Raw genomic sequence first — 23,276 nt, forward strand, 5'->3', positions numbered from 1 at the left:
ATAGGCAGACAAGCAGTTACAAGGGTTTACAGGTTGTGCTCATATACTGTATATATATATTGATTAATGTTAACGGTCTGTGGTTATACTCAGACAGTTAAAGAAAGATTGTAGGCTACTGTGTAAAAAACATTCTTTTTAAATCTTTAAAATACCACTAGCCTCCTTAGAGTAAAAATAAAAACAAACACAATGAAGGAGTAAAGCAGCAGACAAAATAGCCTAATTCGCTATTTATGCGTTCATTGCTGCCCGATTCTGCCCTTTAAACTATTTTTTTTTTTTTAAACAGTGACAATTATTTAAAGATGCTCTAGGCTACAACGGCAACAAAAATAAACTGTGCCAACCTGCAAACTTAAACAGTGCACCAGCCAATAACCGACAAGAAGGATTTGGGGATTGGGGTTGGAGGGTTAGTGTGCGGAAGGGAGAGGGAGCCTCCGTATTGTTTTACAATACTTCAAGAACTGACATCAACCAACGTCGCTTATGGCCTTTTTCCATTAATGGTACCTGCCCGACTTACCTCGGCTCCGCTCAACCCCCATCCTCCTTTTTCCAGTGCAGATTATAACCGCCTCATGAAGCGAGCGTGGCTAGTCGTCATACCAGGAACAGAACGCTCTCGGCGTGTTGCCACAGCCAGAAGGCAAATTAGTTTCTAATAAACCTGGAAGCAGCAAAAAAAAAGGTTGGATAAACTAGATTCTCTTCAACCAATCAGCAGTCTGCAGGTTTTCACGTCACCTTTTACCTGTTAGCAGGTACCAGGGACTTTTTTGTAATGGAAAACCAAAAAAGGCAAGTAGAGTAGATACCATGCAGTGGAAAAACTCCATTAGAGCACCTTTAAGAACAATTACACATGGCATGTGTAAAGCTGGATTAAAGTGAAAAATAAAATATAGTCATAAATACTGGTTTCACTCTCTCATCACTAAATGCACAGTAGCATTTGTCCTGCTGTATTAAGAATAGGCATCGTAATCCTGTAGGACTTTGGGGTTTATTGGAATAAAAAGTACAATAATTCCGTCTGAATAATAGTGGAGTATAAGTATACAGTTGCAGAAAACAGAAATGCTCAAGTGAAGTAAAAGTACCTATTATGCTTGAGCTTGAGTAAATGTACTGAGTTACTTTCCATTACGGAGTAGTCGTTGAAACGAAAAGCCTCCGCGACAGAGGGGGCGCTCTAACTCTGCGTCACCGCTCTTTCGCTGCCGTTGTACCTAAACGGCTCAGCTAACTACCTCCGGGAGTTTTATTATCAATGATTTTGTCACTTGTGTGGGATTAAAAGACTTCTCTGGTGTTTGTCTTTTGTTGTTGTCAAAAATGTCGTACAACTACGTAGTAACAGCTCAGAAACCTACGGCAGTCAATGCCTGCATCACAGGTAAATATCCGCTGTTTGTCTTCGCAGTTTTCCAGTGGTTGGACATTTGCCACCTGCGTGCTAGCTGTGCTCCCGCGCTGCAAGTAAAGTGCTCCAGACAGGCCTGCAGTAGCTGCTAGCTGTTGTTTTGCTAAGTCAAATGTTCACTTACTATTCCAGGCATACTCGTCTGTATGCAAGTCTTGACAAACACGTCTCTTATCTGTTTGTGTCTTGGTTGTTCTAACGCACATTACGACCTGGTGGACCTTCCGTTAGTTCTTCTTTTGGATCAAACGTTAGCTGTTGCGGTGCATACTTTGGTTATCGTTACCGCAGATGAAAATGCGTTTTCTTTTGCTGACAAACATGATCATGCCATTGCGCAGCTATTCCAAACTGCGTACATGCATACAGAGGGTATTTGGCAATCTGGTATAACCGGAGTGACCATAAGCATCTTGGATCATGAAGCTAGTTGAGTGAAGCCTGAGCCTGGTCCCTGGTTAGTCTATCAGATGGGAACATTGTCTTGCTTTTCTCTGTGTCACATCATTAAAGTGTTGTAGAATAGTGTAGTACTTGTATAATACTTTTAACCCAAAAAACAGTATTTCGATACATCATAGGTAGGGCTCAGGTACTTTATAGTGGGGGTTATTATTTAGGACTGTTCATAGGCTGACATAGTAAATTGAAGTCATAACTAATGCAAAAATCCATAGAGAAAATAATTGTTAGTTGCCACCCTAGTTTAAATATTTTTTTAGAAGCACCAATACGCATGTCCCAGATGTCATCACACTATCAATACAAAAATATTTGGTCAAGAAAATTGGCCTTTTTGAAATCAATATTGCTGCTAGGTCCTATTCCTGTTATTTGTTTACTTTTTTAGTCATCTTTTACTCCAATGCTCCTGCCTAACCGACCGTGTATTTAACATATTACGGATGTTGGTGTGTCTCCAGGTCACTTCACCTCTGCTGAAGACCTCAATCTGCTCATAGCTAAAAACACACGCTTGGAGATCTATGTGGTGACAGCTGAGGGGCTGAGGCCCGTCAAGGAGGTGGGCATGTATGGAAAGATTGCTGTCATGGAGCTCTTCAGGCCAAAGGTAAGGGTTGTGGGTGTGTGTGGTTGGTAGCAATGTGTAAAAAAGTTTTTTAAATGAACTAGTTGGTGGGCTGTTGGGATAACTGGTCAACTATTGTGTCTCACTGAAGATCTGTTTGTATTTTTTTGTTGCACTGTGGACGAGTTTCTTTAAAAAAAAAAAAAACTTGTAATTTGAGACAGAATGCAAATACATTTTCCCAAGAAATAAGGCCAAAACATGTCAAATTGTTTTCTGGTCCAATTTGTCCCATAAATCTCTTTCAGTTTTCAGGTGGACATTTTACAGTTTGGAAAATCAAACGCTTATTTGATTATAAGGATTCTCCTCTCGAATGTTCTTCTATGTTGTTCCTGGCAGATGTCTGTGCCAATTATACTGCCCTTCCACTGTATGGCATGGCTCTGCTCGACTCCCGGTTTTGGTACCAGTACTTTTCTCTTTCATTTTCCGCTGCGGTAGTAACCCCACAGTGTATGCAGGATTCTAAACTGATTGCCATCGGCTCAGCTCGGTAGCAGCTCGGTACCTCAGCCAAGGTGGTACCAAAAAACGTGCCAGGTACTATCCACAACTTTGCTAATGGCAAACCATATGTTATCTTAATAATCTAAATTAAAAAAAAAGAATAAAAACACATCCTGAAAGGTCGTTATTATGAATCTTGGCTAGAAAAAAAAGACAATAACTCAAGTGGACTAGTTGCTGTGGACACTACAGTGGATTCCTTGGCCGGTCATGGTGCCCCTAGTAATTAGACTGGTGGAATTGAATTGAAAGCAGACCTCTGCATGTTTGATCTTTGATCTTTTTTTTCTTCCATTTGTTCAGGGGGAGAGCAAGGACCTGCTGTTCATTCTCACATCCAAGTACAACGCCTGCATCCTAGAATACAAACAGAACGGGGAGAGCATTGACATCATCACTCGTGCCCACGGCAATGTCCAGGTGAGACTACAATACAGTTATGTATAGATTCATTATTTAAGTATTATCTAATTATTATTTAAGTTCACTATTGATGGTTATACCTCACCCTCATTACTCAAAAAATCAGCCAAACGCTATGCACAGTCTCATTTTGGATTTAAGACAATGTTATTAGAATATGCTGTAATTTAAATTAGCAAGAATACTCTATTTATTTATTTATTTATTTATTTATTTAATAGGGTTTGTATCAGCAAAGTTGTGGAATTTGTAGGTCTCATTTCAACGTACAGTATAAAAAGCTGATAAAGCTTTACTAAGCTTTACTATTTACCAGCAGCCTGAGAACACAACACATGTGATTTATGTGTTGTTTCGTCTGAAGTGTCCTGCTGACCTAAACATAAAAGTGAAATGCTCTTTTGCAGGATCGTATCGGGCGACCATCGGAAACAGGCATTATTGGAATTGTAGACCCAGAATGCCGTATGATTGGCCTGCGGCTGTATGACGGGTTGTTCAAGGTGATCCCATTGGACCGGGACAACCGCGAGCTCAAGGCCTTCAACATCAGACTGGAGGAGCTGCAGGTTATCGATGTTCACTTCCTGTATGGCTGCCAGGCACCAACCGTCTGCTTCATCTACCAGGTACGGCAGGATGAGTGGAAGAGTCACTGTGTCCACCTTCGGACACTTATTGCCTCGATCTATCAAAATATCCGTTCAAATAAGATAATCAATGATCTATTAATGTTTTTGGTGAATTTCAGGGTGTAAAACTAAAGTGTAACTTCTTACCTTTCTAACGGTATATAGTTTTAACTATTTACTATAGCGTTTTCTTTACAAGAGCCGGCTAAAATATGCTATCGCCAGTGAATTAGCCGTGCGCTGCCCTTGGCCATAACCGGACACCGCTTTCTCCTCGCTGTGACACTGAGCGTGGCTGGGTTTAAGTTAAGTCCATGGACAACTAAAGAAAGTCCCATCAATGCTGTCAGAACTACCGGATCTTACTTCTGTCCTTCATAACAAAATGCCATGCTTTAACAACTCTGAATTATGCAATAAAAGCTCCTTCATTTCCAGTACAATAAAAATAGAAACTATTTAATAAAACTAATACTAAACTATACTAATGGAAACTGCTAACTATAACTTTTCAGAGGGAAAAATCATCGCCCAAGCGTTCTTACTTCTTTTCCTCATCAAAGTCACTTTCATTTACTAATTAGACATCTAAATGCCCATGTAGATATAGGAAAATTCCTAGGCCGATTGTTATATGTTAGATGGGTATGGATCAGATTCGTTTTTGGTGATGATCGGAACCATAAAGCACCGCAAATAAAAACAGAAAGCGATTCAGGTCGGAAGTGTCCGATATGGCCAGTAGCAGCGATTGGTGTACGAATAATCTATTAAAGTGGTCAGTTAATTTAATGGTGTTTAACTAAAGTGTAACTTCTTACCTTTCTAACGGTATATAGCATTAACTCTTTACTTTAGCATTTGCTTAACCGAGCCGGCTAAAGTACGCTATCGCCGGTAAATTAGCCGTGCGCTGCCCTCGGCCATACTGGACACCGCTATCTCCTCGCTGTAGAGACCGGGCCTTGCTGGGAATTAAGTCCATAGACACTTAAAGAAAGTCCCATCAATGCTGTCAAAACTACCGGATCTTACTTCCGTTCTTCACAATAAAAAACCATGCTTCAACAACTCAGAATTAGCTCCTTAATCAGAAATCAGAATCAGAATCAGAAATACTTTATTGATCCCCGAAGGGAAACTCTGTGTCACAGTAGCACCAGTGACGGAGCACTGCAACAGGCAGCTTGCACTTTTCAGCGCAGGCGCACACTTCACTTCAGATGCATCAGAAACAGAATCAGCCATTTCGAATGTTTCAGGAAAACAGCAGGCAGGGGACAAAGAGAAAAGAGAAAAAGAGATTCCACATGACAGGGTAGACAGCCTGGGAAGATAGAGTACAAGACATAACAACATAACATAATGCAAGACAACACACAGTTCATGTGGACACATGAAGGAATTTTTTGAGGTGGCATTTAGAGGGTGCGAGAAACACAGAAACGAGGCAATGTCCAGTTCAGTAAAAATAAAAAACATTTTACAAGGAAAGATTGTTACCCGAGTGTTCTTACTTCTTTCCCTCATCAAAGTCCCTTTCATATACTTATTTACATATAGAAAAAATCATATGTAGGTTGTTAGATGGATATAGATCAATTCTGCTAACGTTTTGGTGATGATCGCAAATGTAAAGTACCGCGAAAAGACCGGAAAGCATGTCAGGTCGGAAGTGTCCAAATATGGCCAATAGCAGTGAGTGGTGTTCGAACATGGACAAAGTGACGCCAACAGCATGATGTGGGATTGTGTGTTTAAGGGTATAGGAAAGAGTGTTTTCATTTTTTCAGTGTTCTTTCAAGCCCATAGTGATAGTACAATTTTCGATTGTAGGATTGTGTGACTGCAGTATAATTGTTAATTTTAAAGTAGCAATCAAATGTTGTTTACATTCTAACATACGTGTTGAGTTTGTCACTTTCCAAATAAACTTTGCAAAGCTGTTTTTTAAGTGTTTACAATCCAGCATTGTTCCATATTTACTAGATTGCAGTCTTCTTCTGCCTTTGTTGGCACATTACAGCACATCTTGCTGCGTTACTGCCCCGTGTTGATCAGTGGAATCTTGCATTAGCATGCAAAAAAAAAAAACATTAAAACACAGACCCGCACATTTACAAAAAAAAGCTCCATTGTGCTTTTTGAAGTCTAAAACGCCACAGGAAACCTAAACTTGATGTCATGTTGTCCTTATTCAAGCCATTTCTTTGAAAATGTAACCTGGTGTCCTGTTGTGTGTTGTAGGACCCGCAGGGACGCCATGTGAAGACCTACGAGGTTTCTCTGAGGGAGAAGGAGTTCAACAAGGGCCCCTGGAAGCAGGAGAATGTGGAAGCTGAGGCATCTATGGTCATCCCGGGTAATCAGAGCATATACTGCACACATTACTGAATCAATCATTTCATCAATTAGTAAATCAACAGACGCACTGCTAATGATGTTTTTGTCATCTGAATTCTATCTGGATTTTTGTAGTAGAATTGTTTTCTATTTGGATTTTACTCGTTTCTTTTAATTTTAAAGAAAGACCTGATCAAAAGGTGTTTTACCCATTAATCCAACTGAAACAAGCAGTTATGAAGGGATGATTTAGATTTAGTCTTTTGTATAAGATGGTAAGAATTATTGAAAACATTCTACACCACAGCACATACAATACATTGTCCATTTCTTAAAAAACATATGAAATGCATATTTCATTCTTAATTCTCCTCTCAGAACCCACTGTATTGTAGATGAATTAAAAATATAGATGAAATTGATGAACTGATAATTAAAATATTCTTTGTTTCAGCGCTACTTATACCTGTTTGGAACATACTCTGTCATATGTTTGCTCCTGAAATTGTACAAATGTAGCACTGACTTTCTTGCTTCTGTGCTTGTATTTCAGTGCCAGAGCCATTTGGTGGAGCTATAATCATAGGACAAGAGTCCATCACCTACCACAATGGAGATAAATACTTGGCCATTGCACCACCTACTATCAAGGTAAAGACGTCAAATAATGGGTGGTAATAATGCTCTGTTTTCATCGGTCTCATTTAAAAAGTAGAATACTTAGTTGTACTTTTTAAACCCTCCTGCTTTCGATATCGTTCATCATTCAGCTGTAATTCAGTTGCAATATTTTATGCAATGGTAGAATTGATTTACACTAAGAAAAATGTTACTTTCATAGTGCAATACTATTGTAACACCTATGTGTAATTGGGTGGTAAAGCAAATGGCCCCTTTGCTTGGCTTTTTTCTTTAGCCCCATTTCATGTTAAGCTACCAGCTCTGCAGGGAAGGCTGCGTAGAGAGCTCTGTGGTGTTTCTTGCCTCCAACGTCGCCTTCCAGGGAGCTAATCCAAGCTTCATTTAAAGCAAAGCATCCTACTGACATGATGATTGAAGGGTTTGTCATAGCAATAAACATTTTAGTTATATTAATGTGTTCAATTCTGTTGGATCACAGCAAATCTTAACAATTCTGTATTAACAAAGTAACGTTACTTGCAGAGTTGAGGAAATGCACCGTCATTTCCGTGTATTCTTATCTATATTGCCATGTTTTGCCATGTTTTCTATTGTTTTGTCAAGTTACACAAATGTTTTGTGGGGTAACTGAGTCCCAGGTGCGTAGTAGGCCTGCATTGTTATAAAATCGCAATCTCAATTTAAGAAAAAGATTGTGGCAAAGAATCGTGATATCAATTCTAAGCTGAAAAAAATCGTCATTGATATTTCCCCCCGAATTGTGCAAGACTAATGCGAAGCTCTTTGAATGAAGTAAAATAAAAATGGTGGTAGCAAAAATAGTCATCAGAATTTCTATTATGTGAACATATTAACACTATTATGCAACATTTGGGAGACCCTGAGGTGTACTTGTTGGAGCTGATTTGTAAAGAACCTTGTTTTGCTATAAAGGGACATTTTACAGACAGGTTTATAACTGCTGTGATGGAGACTTTAGCTCAAGATTAAGTTGCTGTACTGCTCTGCTCACATCTCAAGGCTGCTTCTAAAATTGGAGAATGTTCTAACACTGTTGCGCTGCTTTTTGGTTCCATGGCCTCAAAAAGTTTGGAAAGAACATTTCAAGTTGTTCAGATGTAGTAGTTCCTGATTTAAAGTAACTCAGCTTTGTTATGTCTTTATGATAAAAAACAAATTATGTCTTTGCTAGAGTTTTGCCTGTGGGATAACTAACCTATCAGTCTCATATAGGGGTGATTGATTTATGCTTTTTTCGGATTAACTTGGACATTTTGTAATACATTATCCAACTTTCTATACATTTCACCTGTTTGTAGGGGTGTCACAATGCTCCAAATCATTGATTCGATTGCATTTTCAATTCTAAGGTCACGTTTCTATTCGATTCTCGATTTTTACAATTATTTATATTTTTTAAAGCAGAGGTTGCTGTGCCATGTTTAGACTAGACCTTCATGCAAAATAACATCTGACCTTTGTTTCCAATGTAGCACACTACATTTTAAACATTTTAAACATTTAACATAATGTAACAATAACTTATATCTTCAGTCAATTGGAAACTTAACACAAATCAAAACAACCTGTCATCTAGAGCTGGGCGATGTGAAGAAAATCAAATATAATAATATTTTTAACCAAATACCTTGATATCGCTACAGCAACAATATTGTAGCGTTGACTATTGGTGCTTTCACAAAATATTTACACAATAAGATTTTTATTAAATAGTCATCACTAATATGGATATAATGACGATGAAGTGGGTAAAAGCAAATAATAGAAAAGCTAGAACAGTCTGGTAAGTTCGGAAAATGACATCACTTAACTGTAATGCAGTCTTTAAAATCAAGAACTAGACAACACTTCATAGTACGACATCCAAAAACTAAGATGATATCTAGTCTCGTATCTCGACATTGATACTGATATAATTTCGATATAATGCCCAGCCCTACTGCCATCTAGCTTCTCTTTTGTAACTGCAGTCCTCTCTTTACAGAAAACAACGTTCAAGTTCACAACAAAACAAACAAAACAATAGAACAGCCATGTCCATAGTCTTCTGTGAACAATTAAGTGTCTTACATGCACACAGCAGAGTTTACAAACTGGGGCTTTTTTGTCAACGTTTGCGTTGTACAAAATACTTTCACACCGGCGACTTCAGTGGAACAGGAGTGCGTTCATGTTCTCAATGTTTACATTTTTTGTAATTCAAAGTTTTAAATAAAAATCCAAATTGTCACAGCCTTACCCATTTGCTATTTGATGGCAGTATGTTTTAAATAATAGTGCATGTGATATCTCACATGTGGCTTTGACTTGGCTTAGTCTTCTTTGTAGAAAACACAAAGGTGTATATCGTGTATCGCCATTCAGCCGAAAAATACAGAGACCGGCACACTGGAAGTACAGTGCTGGGATAAAATATGACATCCGGCATGTCTCTCATGCTCCGGATGTACCTCCCTTTCCGCTATCTCTGCTATCCCTTTGCCAAAAAACAGTCACTGCATCCAGGGATTAGCGCCACCCAAGACCGTTTTGATTGGTTTAGAGAAACGCAGGCGGGCCATACTCCAGCGCTGACACAGCGCTGTGGAGATGAGTCTGGCAATGCGAGACTACCATGTGACTAATGAAACCCCCCTCTTAGTAAAGCTGAAGTGTTTTTATTTCTCCCCACTCCTAATGAAACATCAGTATTCAGCTGAAACACACTCTTCTCCAGTGTCAAGGAAACAGAAGCATATCCTTTGATGGATAGCAACATTTTTGGCAGTTAATTATTAAATTGTCACTCAAGAGCACAGAAGTGAAAAACAAATGTGAGACACCAAACACTGTGCCAGCGTGGAGGTCTGCTGTATGTCATTAAAGCAAGCAGACTGCTTTTGCTTGTTGAGTCTAACAAGCTAATTACCCGCCATTCAGTCGAGAGAGGGATGTTAGAGGTTTGTGAAAATAAAAGTAGATCCACCATTTGCCCAAAGATGTTAACAATACCACAGGCAGGAGGATTGTGTAGTTTTGTAAAGGTTCGATCAAGTGAGAAATTGACTCAGCTTGCACTGTAGACAACAGCAATAACATTACCTTCTGTTGAAGGAAAAGTAGAGGAATCTCAGTCACACTATGTGATCTTTTTATTTTTTTATTTTTTTAATAATAATACCAATCATGACTACTGTTCTAGCCAGCGCATAGTGGAGACAGGAACTCCAGTTTAAAGCTAAAAGCTTTTTTCCAAAGATGGTAGGCCAGTCTGGTTAGGCTTGCATTGTCAGGCAGCCCAAATCTAACCGGGACTGAAAGCTGTGCGTGACTCTGACAATATCCCAAGGGAGTTTTGTTCAAGTGGAAATCAGAAGAAGACAAGTGATGTTTTACTCCTGTTGTAGTTTGTGGTTCAGTCAAATTGTCTTACTTCACTCCGTGTGGCTATGCTGTTTTATTTGTTAAGCATGTCTTATATAATATTGTATAAAATGCAGACATGCATTGAGCACAACAAAATTCATGTAATTGTAAGCAGAGTTAATGAATCCCAGCCAGGTTGCTATTAGAAGCTAGTATTAGCTTATTACATATATATTGGTTTCAGCATGTCAGCTGATAAGTCTCAATATATGGCAGTACAAGAATACCAACGATGGGTTTCAGGGAATTTAGAAACAGTGTTGCTGTTGCATAAGCGGTCCTCCAGAGAGCGCTGACACATTATTTTTCCACTGTAAAATACCCTGATCAATACATGTTTTGGTTCATAATGTTTCAATCATACAATTGAAGGATCCTTATCAACATGGTTGTTTATGTAAAAATATAAATATCTGCAGATGTATCCTTATATTACCTATTTTAAACCTCAATATCAGCATTGCCCTAAAAAAATCCATGTCAGTTGTGCTCTCATTAATTATTGTATCAATAATAAGGGGTGGCAATCTCACGATTCGCTTCAGAAGCCAACGATTTGATTATTAACGATTATTTTTTTACAATCTTTTTAACGTACATTTTCGTGTGTGATTTAAAAAAAAAAAAAATGTATATACGTAAGTCAGAGTCTCAAATGCAATATTTATCACACAAGATTTTTTTTTTTTATATATTTTATTAGACAGAGCATTCAAACAGAAATAAGGCTCCATTTTGTGTTTCCAGAACAAACAATGTTTCAAAACAAATGTCAATGTGGTCTTCCACAAGATGCTGATACCGAAAGATCGTGAAATTAATGATAACGAAAATATCGGCTCTCGGTCGGGCTCTAAACTCTAAGTTGTTGTCCAGTATCCCATCCTCTTTTAGTCACTCTGATTTCTGATTTGTACATGTCTGGAGACAGTAACTTTTAAAAATCAACACATTAAAAAAAAAAAAAGAAAAAGAAAGAAAAATCCATTATTATCAGAGTTGAGCATTGAATCGTTCTAGAGAGAATTGCGATGCATCTAAGAATCCATTTATCCTCCACCCCTAATATCTGTATGCCTGCTGTGTGTCACATTATATTTGTTATCCACTTCCAAATTGTAGTTTCTCAAACACAAAATAAATAATAAATAATTCTGGATCTTTTGTGTTGCTCCGCCGGTCGTCTACTCAGGGTCCTGACGAGAAGGCAGTGCTGAAGTGTTAATCTGTGCTTTTCATGTCAGTTAAACTTTGAGGAGTCTGTAGCTCTGTGAGTCAGATTAAAGCTGTACGTTGGGGAAGCGGTATGGTTTCTTAATGAGAAAGAACAAACCAAACCTTGGGAAGACAGGTCTCTCTGTGCCTCTACTTGGACATGCTTGTATCATTTATATGGATAATGCATGAGGTGAGGATGTAGACTTCATCTGTGCTGGTGTGATGCAACAAGCTCTTGCGGCTCCTCCACTGCTAGTGTTATTTTAATGATTTGTTTGTGTTCCCCTCTCATTTACAGCAAAGCACCATCGTCTGTCACAACCGGGTGGACCCCAATGGCTCTCGCTACCTGCTGGGGGACATGGAGGGACGTCTGTTTATGCTGCTGTTGGAGAAGGAGGAGCTCATGGACGGCACAGTGGCGCTCAAAGACTTGCATGTGGAGCTGCTCGGAGAGGTCCTCTATTTATCTCATTCTCTATGTCTCCTTATATCTCTTTGTCTCTTTTGTTTATCCACCTGCCTATCCTCTGGCATTTCTTCCATCTGTTTCTCTTTACCTGGCTCGACCTCTTTTTATGTTGCTTGTTGATTTTTTTTTTTTTTTTTCTCTTGCTGCCTTTTTCCTTTCAATACCCTCTTTTAATGGTTTTAGACCTGACAGTGGTAAATGGATCCGTCCACACGTGTAGGAAAGATGAGAAACAATTATCCCACCTCTTTGTTGCTAGCTTGCCAGGGTGTCATTTCCCTTTTTAAGTTGATTTCCACAATGACATTTTATCAATACTGGGCTCAAACTAAATCTCATCTTAAAAGCACACAGCTTTTTGTCTTCTAATAAATTGGCATGGAGAATAGAAAGGTAAAATGCGTCCGAGTGATGCTGGAACTAGACGCTTTTTAAATGGTTTATTGAGTATTAGAAGTTGGAGAATCTTCTCAACACATAAAGGATAAGTTCATGTTTTTAGAATGAGTGGTATTGTAAGTACAGTACTATAGTACAGGAAAGTCATACGTTCCACCACTGCCAAAGTAAAATTTTTCCTTCTCTTCCCTTCGGCAATCAACAAAAATGTTCATTAATACAATTATCCGCCTTCTGTGTTAATACTTCATTTTTGTTTCTAGACATATGAACAGAGTTGTCCCCATTGACACTTTTTGTTGTTTCACAAGTTGACTGCAAATTATTTATTTTTTTCATTATCAAATATTCTGTTAAAAAAAAAATTCAATTAATGGTTTGAGTATGCTAGAGTATAAGCGTCAATAGCTTACAGCTGCCTATTTGGGATCAGGCTATTTCGAGGAACAAAAGTATTGTTCCGAAAGTTACGTCTCTGAAGCTTAACATGTTAGTTTGCTACATTGTAACATCTCCGGTGTATTTTTCTTCTTCTGTTCTTCAATGTAGTGTAGCGAGCAATGGATAGTGTGCAGTACCCAGCATGCTGTTTGGCATTAAATAAGGGTCCCCTCTCAATACTCTACACAGTGTGTACATAACCCACCACTAATGAATATGTCATGTAGGCCGTAGCTCTCAAGAGCTCGCACTTGACACTGCACTTCCTTTGGTCCTCAGCATTACACCGTTCAAGTGTGAAGTCGATGGAAGGACAGAGGCACCTTCCATTTTAAGTAGACTATTGTTGATTGTGTAATTGATTAATCATTTAAGCACCACGACAGTACAAAACGGTGAATCAGAAATGCTACCGCTTGTATTGATATCACATTGTTTTATGTGTGATCAGTGTTTTTTAACAGGCTTTTTACCAAACACAAAACTTTGTTCATAAGGACGTAATGTGATTTGAAGGTCAAAGTGGAGAGAAAAGGATGTATTTGCATTAGTGTTCATTTATTTTATACATTTTGATAAGAATGCCTGATTCATTTTTCAAGCAAAAATGCAAAGATTATTTGCTAGTTCAGCTTCTCTAATGTGAAGATTTGCTGCTTTTTGTCTCATATCATAGTAAACTTAATATCTTTGGGGTTTGGACTGTGGGTTGGACAAAACAAGCAATTTGAAGACATCACCGTGGGCTCTGGGAAATTGGGATGGACATTTTTGTTACTACAGACTGACAGATGGACCGTGACATCCCTTGAACCATGCGGATAGCATTGCTAAAAAAAGATAAAAAATAATCATAGTTGCAGCCATTGGGTGGATATGGCCTCAGAAATGTAATTGTGTCTCTCTTCAATGACAGACGTCCATTGCTGAGTGTTTGACCTACTTGGACAATGGTGTGGTCTTTGTGGGCTCCAGACTGGGCGACTCCCAGTTAGTGAAGGTAAGCAGCAAGAGACAGTTTCACACGCTCTACACCAACAACAATCAACAACATCATCAAATACAATCATTTTTTTTCTTCTGATCTTTAAATTGTTTCATAAACCTGTTACGTCAGTTAAATCATTTTCTGCAGGTAATTCAATTATTTCATGAAAGGGGGCGGAGTATGGAAAAGTATTTGGTCCCTCCTTTGGGCTGTATTATCTTGACATTAGTTGTGAAGTACATTTTAACATTTGCATTTTGATATAAAACTTATTATTTCCAATAATCTGCAACAGAAATCCATACAAAATGACACATCACATGTATCGCCATGTTCACCCTGTACCGCCCTCCTTTCTCGTTGGTGTGTAACGAGGGTTCTCTTTGTTTCTCTGCAGCTCAACGTGGACAGCAATGAACAGGGCTCGTATGTGGCTGTGATGGAGACGTTCACCAACCTGGGGCCCATCGTGGACATGTGTGTGGTGGACCTGGAGAGGCAGGGCCAGGGCCAGGTAAACGCCCCAAGCTGAATGCTTCTTTTTTTTTTTTTTTTTTTGGCGATGAAAACGTGGGTGTATTTTTTGCCACCAGCAAAGCAGGAACGACATAACACATGTTGAATTACAGCTACATATTGAAAGCAAATCATTCCGATAAAATAAAAGGTTCCTTGGGGTGTTCGCTGGAGGATGTAGACATGACGAGGTGATTACCAAAAACCTCTTAACAGACACTGGATGCACTTTATATGTTATGGTGAGTCTCCATCTGTGTTTTTCTCTCTATCGTCCCCTTTGTCACAGCCTTCAGGGACTCTTGTCTTATACCACCAATGTAGCCGGTTTGTTGCGTCTTGTTAACAGTGTTTTTGTCAGCAGAATTAAGCATGCAACATACTACAGCACAAACCTGCCACAAGCCTGAATAGCCTAGTGCAAGTTTTCTTGCTGACATCAAATGCACGGCTTCCTGTGCCATTTTTTACAGGCAGTCTGGGTGGTGTTCTTTTGTCTAGTCTATTTTTTGTTGACAGTGGTCCCTGTATGTCTGGAGTATTGCGCGCCTGGTGTTCTATTTGCATCTATATGATTTAGCTGCACTGCAGTAACACCTGGTGTTAAAATGCATCTCTGGTACACAAACTTAAATTGGCTTCCTTGGTCCATTGCTGAAAAAATTGCTGTGGATGTTATTTCCTCTAATAATATTTACACCCTTTCTAAATCTGACAATGAAGACCGGTCATTTCATATCTGCATCTATCTGAACAGTAAGTCATATTTAGCACTTCTGTGTACTTAGGTTTGTTTACCTGAATATAATGTTATACAACCCATATTGTCAATTTAAAAGGCAACAAGAAGACACAAGGTTATGTTTCTACCCTAGCAAAGGAGTTTCTTTGTTGTTCCAGTAATATCGTATATTTCTTCTTTATGTTGAGTGAAACCAGATTCAAAATGAATCGGTCTGTTTTTGGCACATTTTTTATACATATTTCCAATATGATAGTTTGAGAGAAAACATTGCTTGATTGAACATTTGTCCTTCTTTGTATCAAATCAGTGAGGCAGAGGGAGATGAAACGGTGAAGTAACGAGAGAGAGATACAGTACAGAAGGTTTTGTTGGCAGGGTTTGACACCAGGCCTCAGGATTCTTGATGTGGTTCCAAAGGCAGCGGTCCACTAGAGCGCAGAGCCTCTCTCTGGGTACAGACCAGCACACGTCTGCCACTGACTGTATTCATCCACACACTCCGGCTCATTTTAGTCTGGTGGGGCCCAGAGCTAAATCCAATAATTGTTTTAATTTGCCATTTGCACTAAATCCACAGAGCATTTGACCTGGTTAATTGGTGCGGACACATTCCAAGACAGTTAAGACCGGACTAATGCACAAACTGCAGGGGGAAAAATAACTCGACCCTCTCAAAGAAGCATGACAAACGATTGTATTCACAGATGTGCTGCTGAAAACCAGATTGGGGTTTATGACGGATAAAATACAAGAACAAAAATGGTAACAAATTCACAAACAGAATGTAGAATGTGCAGATTATGAGGATTTAGTCAGTCCTGTAGTGTGAGGGCATTTGAGAACACTCTTGGGCGAGTGAGGCGGGTTGCTAGGTTCACTGTGCTTATTTCCATTAGAATGAAGCTCTTGGGTGGCAGGTGCTAGACACTGAGATTATATGGCCTCTGGTATTAATCCTGTTAGTGTGCCATGATGAATGAACAACATTCTGAGGCTCTCTAGTCTCACTGTACAGAAAACTGAATTATTCACCTTCAGGGCATTGGAGCTCAATGCTGTTACCATGCTGGCTAAAATAACAAAATAAAAGTAACATAGAAATAAATAAAAGTAGGCAAATCAGAGACCTCGTATCTCAGTCAGCGTCTTTATGTCTTTCAGCTGGTGACATGCTCTGGTGCGTTCAAGGAGGGCTCCCTACGGATCATTCGCAACGGCATCGGGATTCATGAGCACGCCAGCATTGACCTTCCGGGAATCAAAGGTTTGCGTGTTTTGTGTGTGTCTCTTCCACCACCTCCCTCTCAAGTCTTGACTTTATCTGGACTTTATTCCTTTCACTTCAACCTGCACATCTGTCTGCCTTGCATGGCCAAGACGCCAGCTGTTGCCCGTCCAAGCTCTGCGTGCATATGTCCTAGGTCTTGGGTCAGTCATTACTTTCAAAAGAAACATTTGTTTTCATTTAGCAAACCAATGAGCACTGCAATGTCTGCATTAGGAAAGTGTCAGGTGGAAGAATCCCATTAGGTTTAACAATGGCAGAGACCTCTTATTCCCAGAAAATGAGGTCCTGTCCCAAGACTGTCCTCTCATGGTTAAATGAGACACACAGGTTAGGCTGTTAGGCTTCAGCTGTTTATTGACCATCTCTGCACTAAAAGCCTCAGGTGCTGCCTCTTGCCCCTGGCCACTTGCTGAGAGACAATTATTCACTAAACCAATCGATAGCTCTCTGAGAGGGATCCGTAGCCTGTACATCTGCAACATGTTACCATTTGAGAGATGGAACAGTTAAAGATCGAGTTGGTTGTTGGCTGGACATTACATTTTTCTTGCTCTGCAAAATGGTGCATAAAGTAACTTTGATTTCTAACACCCTCTCGATTTTCCTTCAAGGCTTGTGGCCACTCCGCTCAGAGGCAGGCCGAGAGACAGATGACATGCTGGTGCTGTCTTTCGTGGGACAAACAAGGTGAGTGTTTGCTGTGCTGCATGCCAGATAAGTGTAGATAAGAGTCAATTCTGAATGCCTTTATCTGAACCGAAGAGTGTGTTTTTCACTAGAGTGTTGATGCTGAGTGGTGAGGAAGTCGAGGAGACTGAACTTCCCGGCTTTGTGGACAACCAGCAGACATTTTACTGTGGCAACGTGGCGCACCAGCAACTCGTTCAAGTTTGTACACATACACACACACACACACCTCTGTTACATGTGCTATGAGTTTGCTTCACAAGAACAAGCTTTGGTTAATAATATCGACACCTAGTTCAGAAGCCGAAAGAAGATTACACAAATTCTAAATTAATTATAAAAAATAACTTATTCAACTGTAGCCTTTCTCCATTTAATGAGATATACTTTGCTGGAGCTGAACCATGCATGATTCAAAGGGGAGTTGAGATTATGAAGGTGGCAAAAAGGACTTCATGCATTTTACACTTGGTTGAGATGAATATTGCGCTTCATTTAAATTCAAGTTTTAGCCTGCCTTTTTTTAAATGAGGATGAAACCTGCTGGGAATTCTGCCAACTGTTAGACCCTCAACCATACATCTTTAGGTTGTTATGACAACACTGCTCGTGTTTTGAGACAGGGACATTTTTACTAACCGTCTCACCTCAGAGTTGGTATTTATTTACACAGAATTTACAGGCAGTAAATCACTCCGGAGGAAGCTGGGTTGGGAACCGAAGGGGCCCCGGTATTAGCCGGGACGATATGCTTTTGTCCTGATTTGGTTCTTTCACAATACATGTGTGCTGATTTGATTTGTTTTGCGATTTTAATTTATTGCGGTTATAGAAGTGTTACGGTTTGATAGTATCACGATTTGCTTTTCCTTCTCTAACAATAACAAAAGTTGAATAATACAATTCTATAGACAATATATCACAATACATTTCTAAAAAGTTATTGTTTTCTAAAAAGAATGGAAATACATTTATTTCCTTTGTAAAGAAGTTTATAGCATGTGTTTTCAGCTTTTTCTACTTTCTCATGCTTTCTGGCAAAGACAGTCATTGAAAATGAAGTTGGTAGTTGCACTTAAACTGGCACTAGAGTAACGTTTTCCTTTGGCTTTCAGTGGTTTTATCAAAAATGACACTGTGGTGGACATTGTTGGTCACTCAAATGAATGGACTGAAAGCAGGAACACAGAGACTGTGCCAATTTTCAGCGGGTTTGTTACATGAAAGGGTTGCTCAAAATGCTAAACCCAATAAGAATGAATACCTGACGCTACAGTTATTGGCTGCTTTTAGCCTCGGTTAGGCTCATTAGTTTGTTCCTCCATCCCACACATAGTCTGTGTAATTGAGCTTTGCTGCTTTAATTAACCCTTCAATACAAAACTGTAGGCAGCATAGCCAACAAGCCGACTGTGCATACCTGCCTAGCACGAAATTGCAAAAATCTAAAGAAGTGCTCTGTGACCAATGCTGAGCATCTAGAAAGACCCAGATATTCTTCTCAGGGCGAGTTGGAGACCAAACCAGAGCTAAAAGACCAATAGCTACAGGGTTTAATAATTGGCCATAAACACAACTCCAAAGCAATAGTTGTGTTGCCTGCACAGTAGTTGTCTTTGGAGTAGTTGTTCTTGGGTTACAAATTTCATTTTGAACCGTTGAAGTATTAGGGATGGCAGTGTTAGCCAGTCCAGGTTCCTGAGAATAAATCCTAAAGCCCGGTTAAGATTAAAGATTAGTGACGAGATGCAACCGTTTTAGAGCATCAAAGGGAAAAGTTGCAGCAGTGTGAACTGGCCCGTGTCCGCTCGACTTAATCTGGCTGAATCAGAGAAATAAAACGTTTCATTACTAGAAATTCAATTGTAGCAAGCATTTTTACTATCAATACCATTGTCCACATTTATATTTCAAATGATGTATCCAGCTACAAAACAAGCCTGAATGTGGGAAATGGAGAGAAGTACAAAGAGTTGTTGCTATGGACATGATACACTGTCCCGTCTTGTAGAATTGGTGTGAACTGGCTGGTTTCCAAACATTGAAGACCGACAAGATACAAGAAGTTGTAATTTTCAACTCGTTTTGTCTTGAATCTTTGGTCTGAACTGGGTTTAATGATTTTGCCCCACTGTGAAATGATATTTAATTTTTTTTAGTGCAACAGCTCTTAAAACAGCGTTAAAAACATTGAAAAAGTGTCAAACATTGGGAAAATGTCAGAAAGAGTGATTTAAAATGTTGGACAAAGTGACCAAAACAATGAGAGGGAGCAAACATAAACAAAACTGCAACAATATGGTCTTCATAACTGCTTTTCAAGGACTCATGATTCCTTCTCGATAATATGCTGTATTTTCACATTCATTCACGCTCTTACATCTCCATATGTTGTGTGCTCCCCAGCAGTGCAACACCTCCATTTATAGTCTGCCTGTTGTACCTGCTGCGATCTGTTAAGGAAGCGTCTTCAGCCCTTTTCTTTCTCTTTTTTTTTGTCTTGTCTTGCTTCTTCAAGGCTCTATTCAAATTGTAATATTCAATTTGTAATTCTCTTTAACCCGAGGGACCTTTACTAGCTATTCACAAGATTCTTTGATACAAATACAGTTATAGTAATGCGTCTTGAAAACACAAATATCTTATTTTGATGTTTTATGAAAGGGATTTCTGGAATAAAATGTATCCCTCATTCAAATCACTCCATTTGTGTTGTGTTTGAACTGTTGTATTTTCCATTAATATAGTATACGTCTTGAAATAACGGGTTCTAGTGGGAAAAACGTCAGTGCAGCGTTCATTTTATTTGATCTTAAACTTCTGTATTATCTCCATCAGAATTGTTGAAATTGTTTTTAAACATCTCACGACCCAAGGAACTGATACATGCACCTTACCGGTATGTTAAATAACTTTCTGACCATTAAATGGAAAGTAATTTATCTTCCCTCAACTTCATCACATTTGTTAATTGTAGAAAAGTTCTCTTTGCCATGAATCATTTCTTTTCAGTCACTAAAAAGTGCATTAACAAACATGGCACATAACCACATATAAACGAGATTTGCTCCAAGTCTCCACAGCATCCTTCCTATCACGTCCCAGAAATACTATGCAAAAGAACATTAAAAAAAACTGTGTGTGTCTGCAGATCACGTCAGGCTCTGTGCGCCTGGTGCTCCAGGAGAGCAAGGCATTAGTGAGTGAATGGAAGGAGCCACAGGGCAGGAACATCAGCGTGGCTGCCTGTAACCACACTCAGGTGGTGCTTGCTGTGGGCCGAGCCCTCTACTACCTGCAGATCCTGGCTGGAGAGCTCAAACAGATCAGGTAGGGCATGGATACAGACACAAGGGATACTCCCATTGCCAGTTTACTGATATTTAGGCGGTATTTGACATGCACCTTACCTCTTATATTACAAACACACTTGATCACGGCCATGCTATAAGCACTTTGAATCATATCCAGAGCTTCTTCTTTATAAAATCTACACAACATTATATATACATCTACTGTATATTGCTACCTTCCTGGATCTCTGGAGATCTCCTGGTATGACATTACAGAAAGATCAACATCTACCACTTGCTTTAAATCGTTTGACATTAAGGGAAATACACTGATTCCCTTTCTTGGTGAGAGTAAGATAAGAAGGTTGAGAACAGAAGAAGATAACCATATACTTATATACCCTACATATTTACCGTACAGACACAAGATTGGCATCGGCCATCTTATCTAAGTTTCGGCAGGAAAGGGCATAAGCCTATTCCTCAAAATGTCAAACAATTCATATAAACCCCGGCGTGTCTGTCTGTGGGTTTGATGGTGCGATGCCTATAAACTGGGTCAGCTTGCAAATTCAGAAAAGCTTAAGAATAATAAAAAGAAAAAAAATTCTTTCAGTTATCCCCTGGCTGTGATCTTAATAAAGATGCCCTTTAGTGTGCCAGTACCTTAATTTTTAGGTAACATAATCAGCTTCAGAGGCCCTTAATCAATCCAAGATTTTGTACTCTAATTGACCATTATTAATAAAGTAGCCAAACTAATAGAGTTGCAGGTTAAATTAACAGTTAATATGTAATATGATATTACAGAAAGGAGTGTTGCATATATATGCATGCATATATATATATATATATATATATATATATATATATATATATATATATATATATATACACACACACACACACACATAAACACACACACAATACAGGCCAAAAGTTTGGAACCACCTTCTTATCTAATGCGTTTTCTTTATTTTCATGACTATTTACCTTTTAGATTATCACTGAAGGCATCAAAACTATGAATGAACACGTGTGGAATTATGTCCTTGACAAAAAAGTGTGAACTGAAAACATCGTCTTATATTCTAGTGTTTTCAAAGTAGCCACCCTTCCCTTTTTGACAGTGCTGCAAACCCTTGGTGTTCTCTCAATGAGCTTCATGAGGTAGTCACCTGAAATGGTTTTCACTTCACAGGTGTGCCTTGTCAGGGTTAATTAGGGGAATTTTTTGCCTTATTAATGAGGTTGGGACCATCAGTTGTGTTGTGCAGAAGTCAGGTTGATACACAGCCAACAGCCCTATTGGACAACTGTTAGAATTCATATTATGGCAAGAACCAAGCAACTAAGTAAAGAGAAACTTTCATCATTACTTTAAGAAATGACGGTCAGTCATCCGAGGCGCCAGCCTCAGAAATCGCAAGTTAACAGCAACTTAGATTGGAGAGCAGATGAATGTCACACAGAGTTCTAGCAGAAGACACATCTCTAGAACAACTGTTGAGAGCAGAATGCATGAATCAGGCCTTCATGGTCAAACAGCAGCTAGGAAACAACTGCTAAGGAGAGGCAACAAGCAGAAGAGACTTTTTGGGCCGAGAAACACAAGGAATGGACGTTAGACCAGTGGAAATCTGTGCTATGGGCTGATGAGTCCAAATTTCAGATCTTTTGTCGCAACCGCCGTGTCTTTGTGCGACGCAGAAAAGGTGACCGGACATATTCTACATGCCTGGTTCCCACCGTGAAGCATGGAGGAGGAGGTGTGATGGTGTGGGGAGCATTACTGGTGACACTGTTGGGATTTATTCAAAATTGAAGGCATAATGAACCAGCATGGCTACCACAGCATCCTGCAGCGACATGCCATCCCATCCGGTTTGCGTATAGTTGGACCCTCAATTATTTTTCAACAGGACAATGACCCCAAACACACCTTCAGGCTGTGTAAGGGCTATTTGACCAAGAAGTAGACTGATGGGGTGCTGCGCCCCCACAGTCACCGGACCTGAACCCAATCAAGATGGTTTAGGGAGAGCTGGACCGCAGAGTGAAGGCAAAAGGGCCAACAAGTGCTGAGCATCTCTGGGAACTCCTTCAAGACTGTTGGGAAACCATTTCAGGTGACTACCTGAAGAGCACCTGTAAAGCAGTGATCAGAGCAAAGGGTGGCTATTTTGAAGAAACCAGAATATAAGACATGTTTTCAGTTATTTCACACTTTTAGTAAATAATTCCATATGTGTTCATTCATAGTTTTGATGCCTTCAGTAAATAGGCATAGGCATAGGCATAGGCATAGGCATAGGCATAGGCATAGGCGTGTGTGTGTGTGTGTGTGTGTGTGTGTGTGTGTGTGTGTGTGTGTGTGTGTGTGTGTGTGTGTGTGTGTGTGTGTGTGTGTGTGTGTGTGTGTGTGTGTGTGTGTGTGTGTGTGTGTGTGTGTGTGTGTGTGTGTGTGTGTGTGTGTGTGTGTGTGTGTGTGTGTGTGTGTGAGAATATTATACACACACACAATACTGAGCTGCTGTTTGTAAGTTGAATTAATCAAACATCAATGTTTTATCCCCAGTAATTTACAAACCTCACAGTTAAATGTTATTGTATTCCTGTACTATCACACACTGTAATGTTTGTGAGGAGGGATTTTTATAGCATTTTAAATTTCAATGTGAATGGTGCAGTAGAACTTTAGGGTCTTACATTTTAGGTAGAGAAATGTGAATAT

At 39.4% G+C, this 23,276-nt stretch overlaps 1 protein-coding gene across 2 annotated transcripts in view; it reads left to right on the plus strand.

The window, feature by feature from the left end:
* The first annotated feature begins 1,194 nt into the window (after positions 1–1,194).
* ddb1 (damage-specific DNA binding protein 1) overlaps positions 1,195–23,276 on the plus strand; it is a 58,449-nt gene continuing 36,367 nt past the window's right edge. For both annotated transcript variants that reach the window (XR_004657791.1, XM_034880678.1), the window contains exons 1-13: positions 1,195–1,402; positions 2,353–2,501; positions 3,333–3,449; positions 3,860–4,081; positions 6,332–6,446; positions 6,981–7,078; positions 12,012–12,170; positions 13,942–14,025; positions 14,411–14,527; positions 16,436–16,538; positions 17,174–17,249; positions 17,342–17,450; positions 20,401–20,579. Coding sequence is in view for 1 of the 2 variants with exons in the window: in XM_034880678.1 (XP_034736569.1) it covers positions 1,342–1,402; positions 2,353–2,501; positions 3,333–3,449; positions 3,860–4,081; positions 6,332–6,446; positions 6,981–7,078; positions 12,012–12,170; positions 13,942–14,025; positions 14,411–14,527; positions 16,436–16,538; positions 17,174–17,249; positions 17,342–17,450; positions 20,401–20,579 (1,589 nt within the window). In the remaining variant the exon portion in view is untranslated. The remainder of the gene's footprint in view (positions 1,403–2,352; positions 2,502–3,332; positions 3,450–3,859; positions 4,082–6,331; positions 6,447–6,980; positions 7,079–12,011; positions 12,171–13,941; positions 14,026–14,410; positions 14,528–16,435; positions 16,539–17,173; positions 17,250–17,341; positions 17,451–20,400; positions 20,580–23,276) is intronic.

This window comes from Etheostoma cragini, chromosome 1 (genome assembly GCF_013103735.1).
Source record: "Etheostoma cragini isolate CJK2018 chromosome 1, CSU_Ecrag_1.0, whole genome shotgun sequence".
Taxonomy (NCBI): Eukaryota; Metazoa; Chordata; class Actinopteri; order Perciformes; family Percidae; genus Etheostoma; species Etheostoma cragini.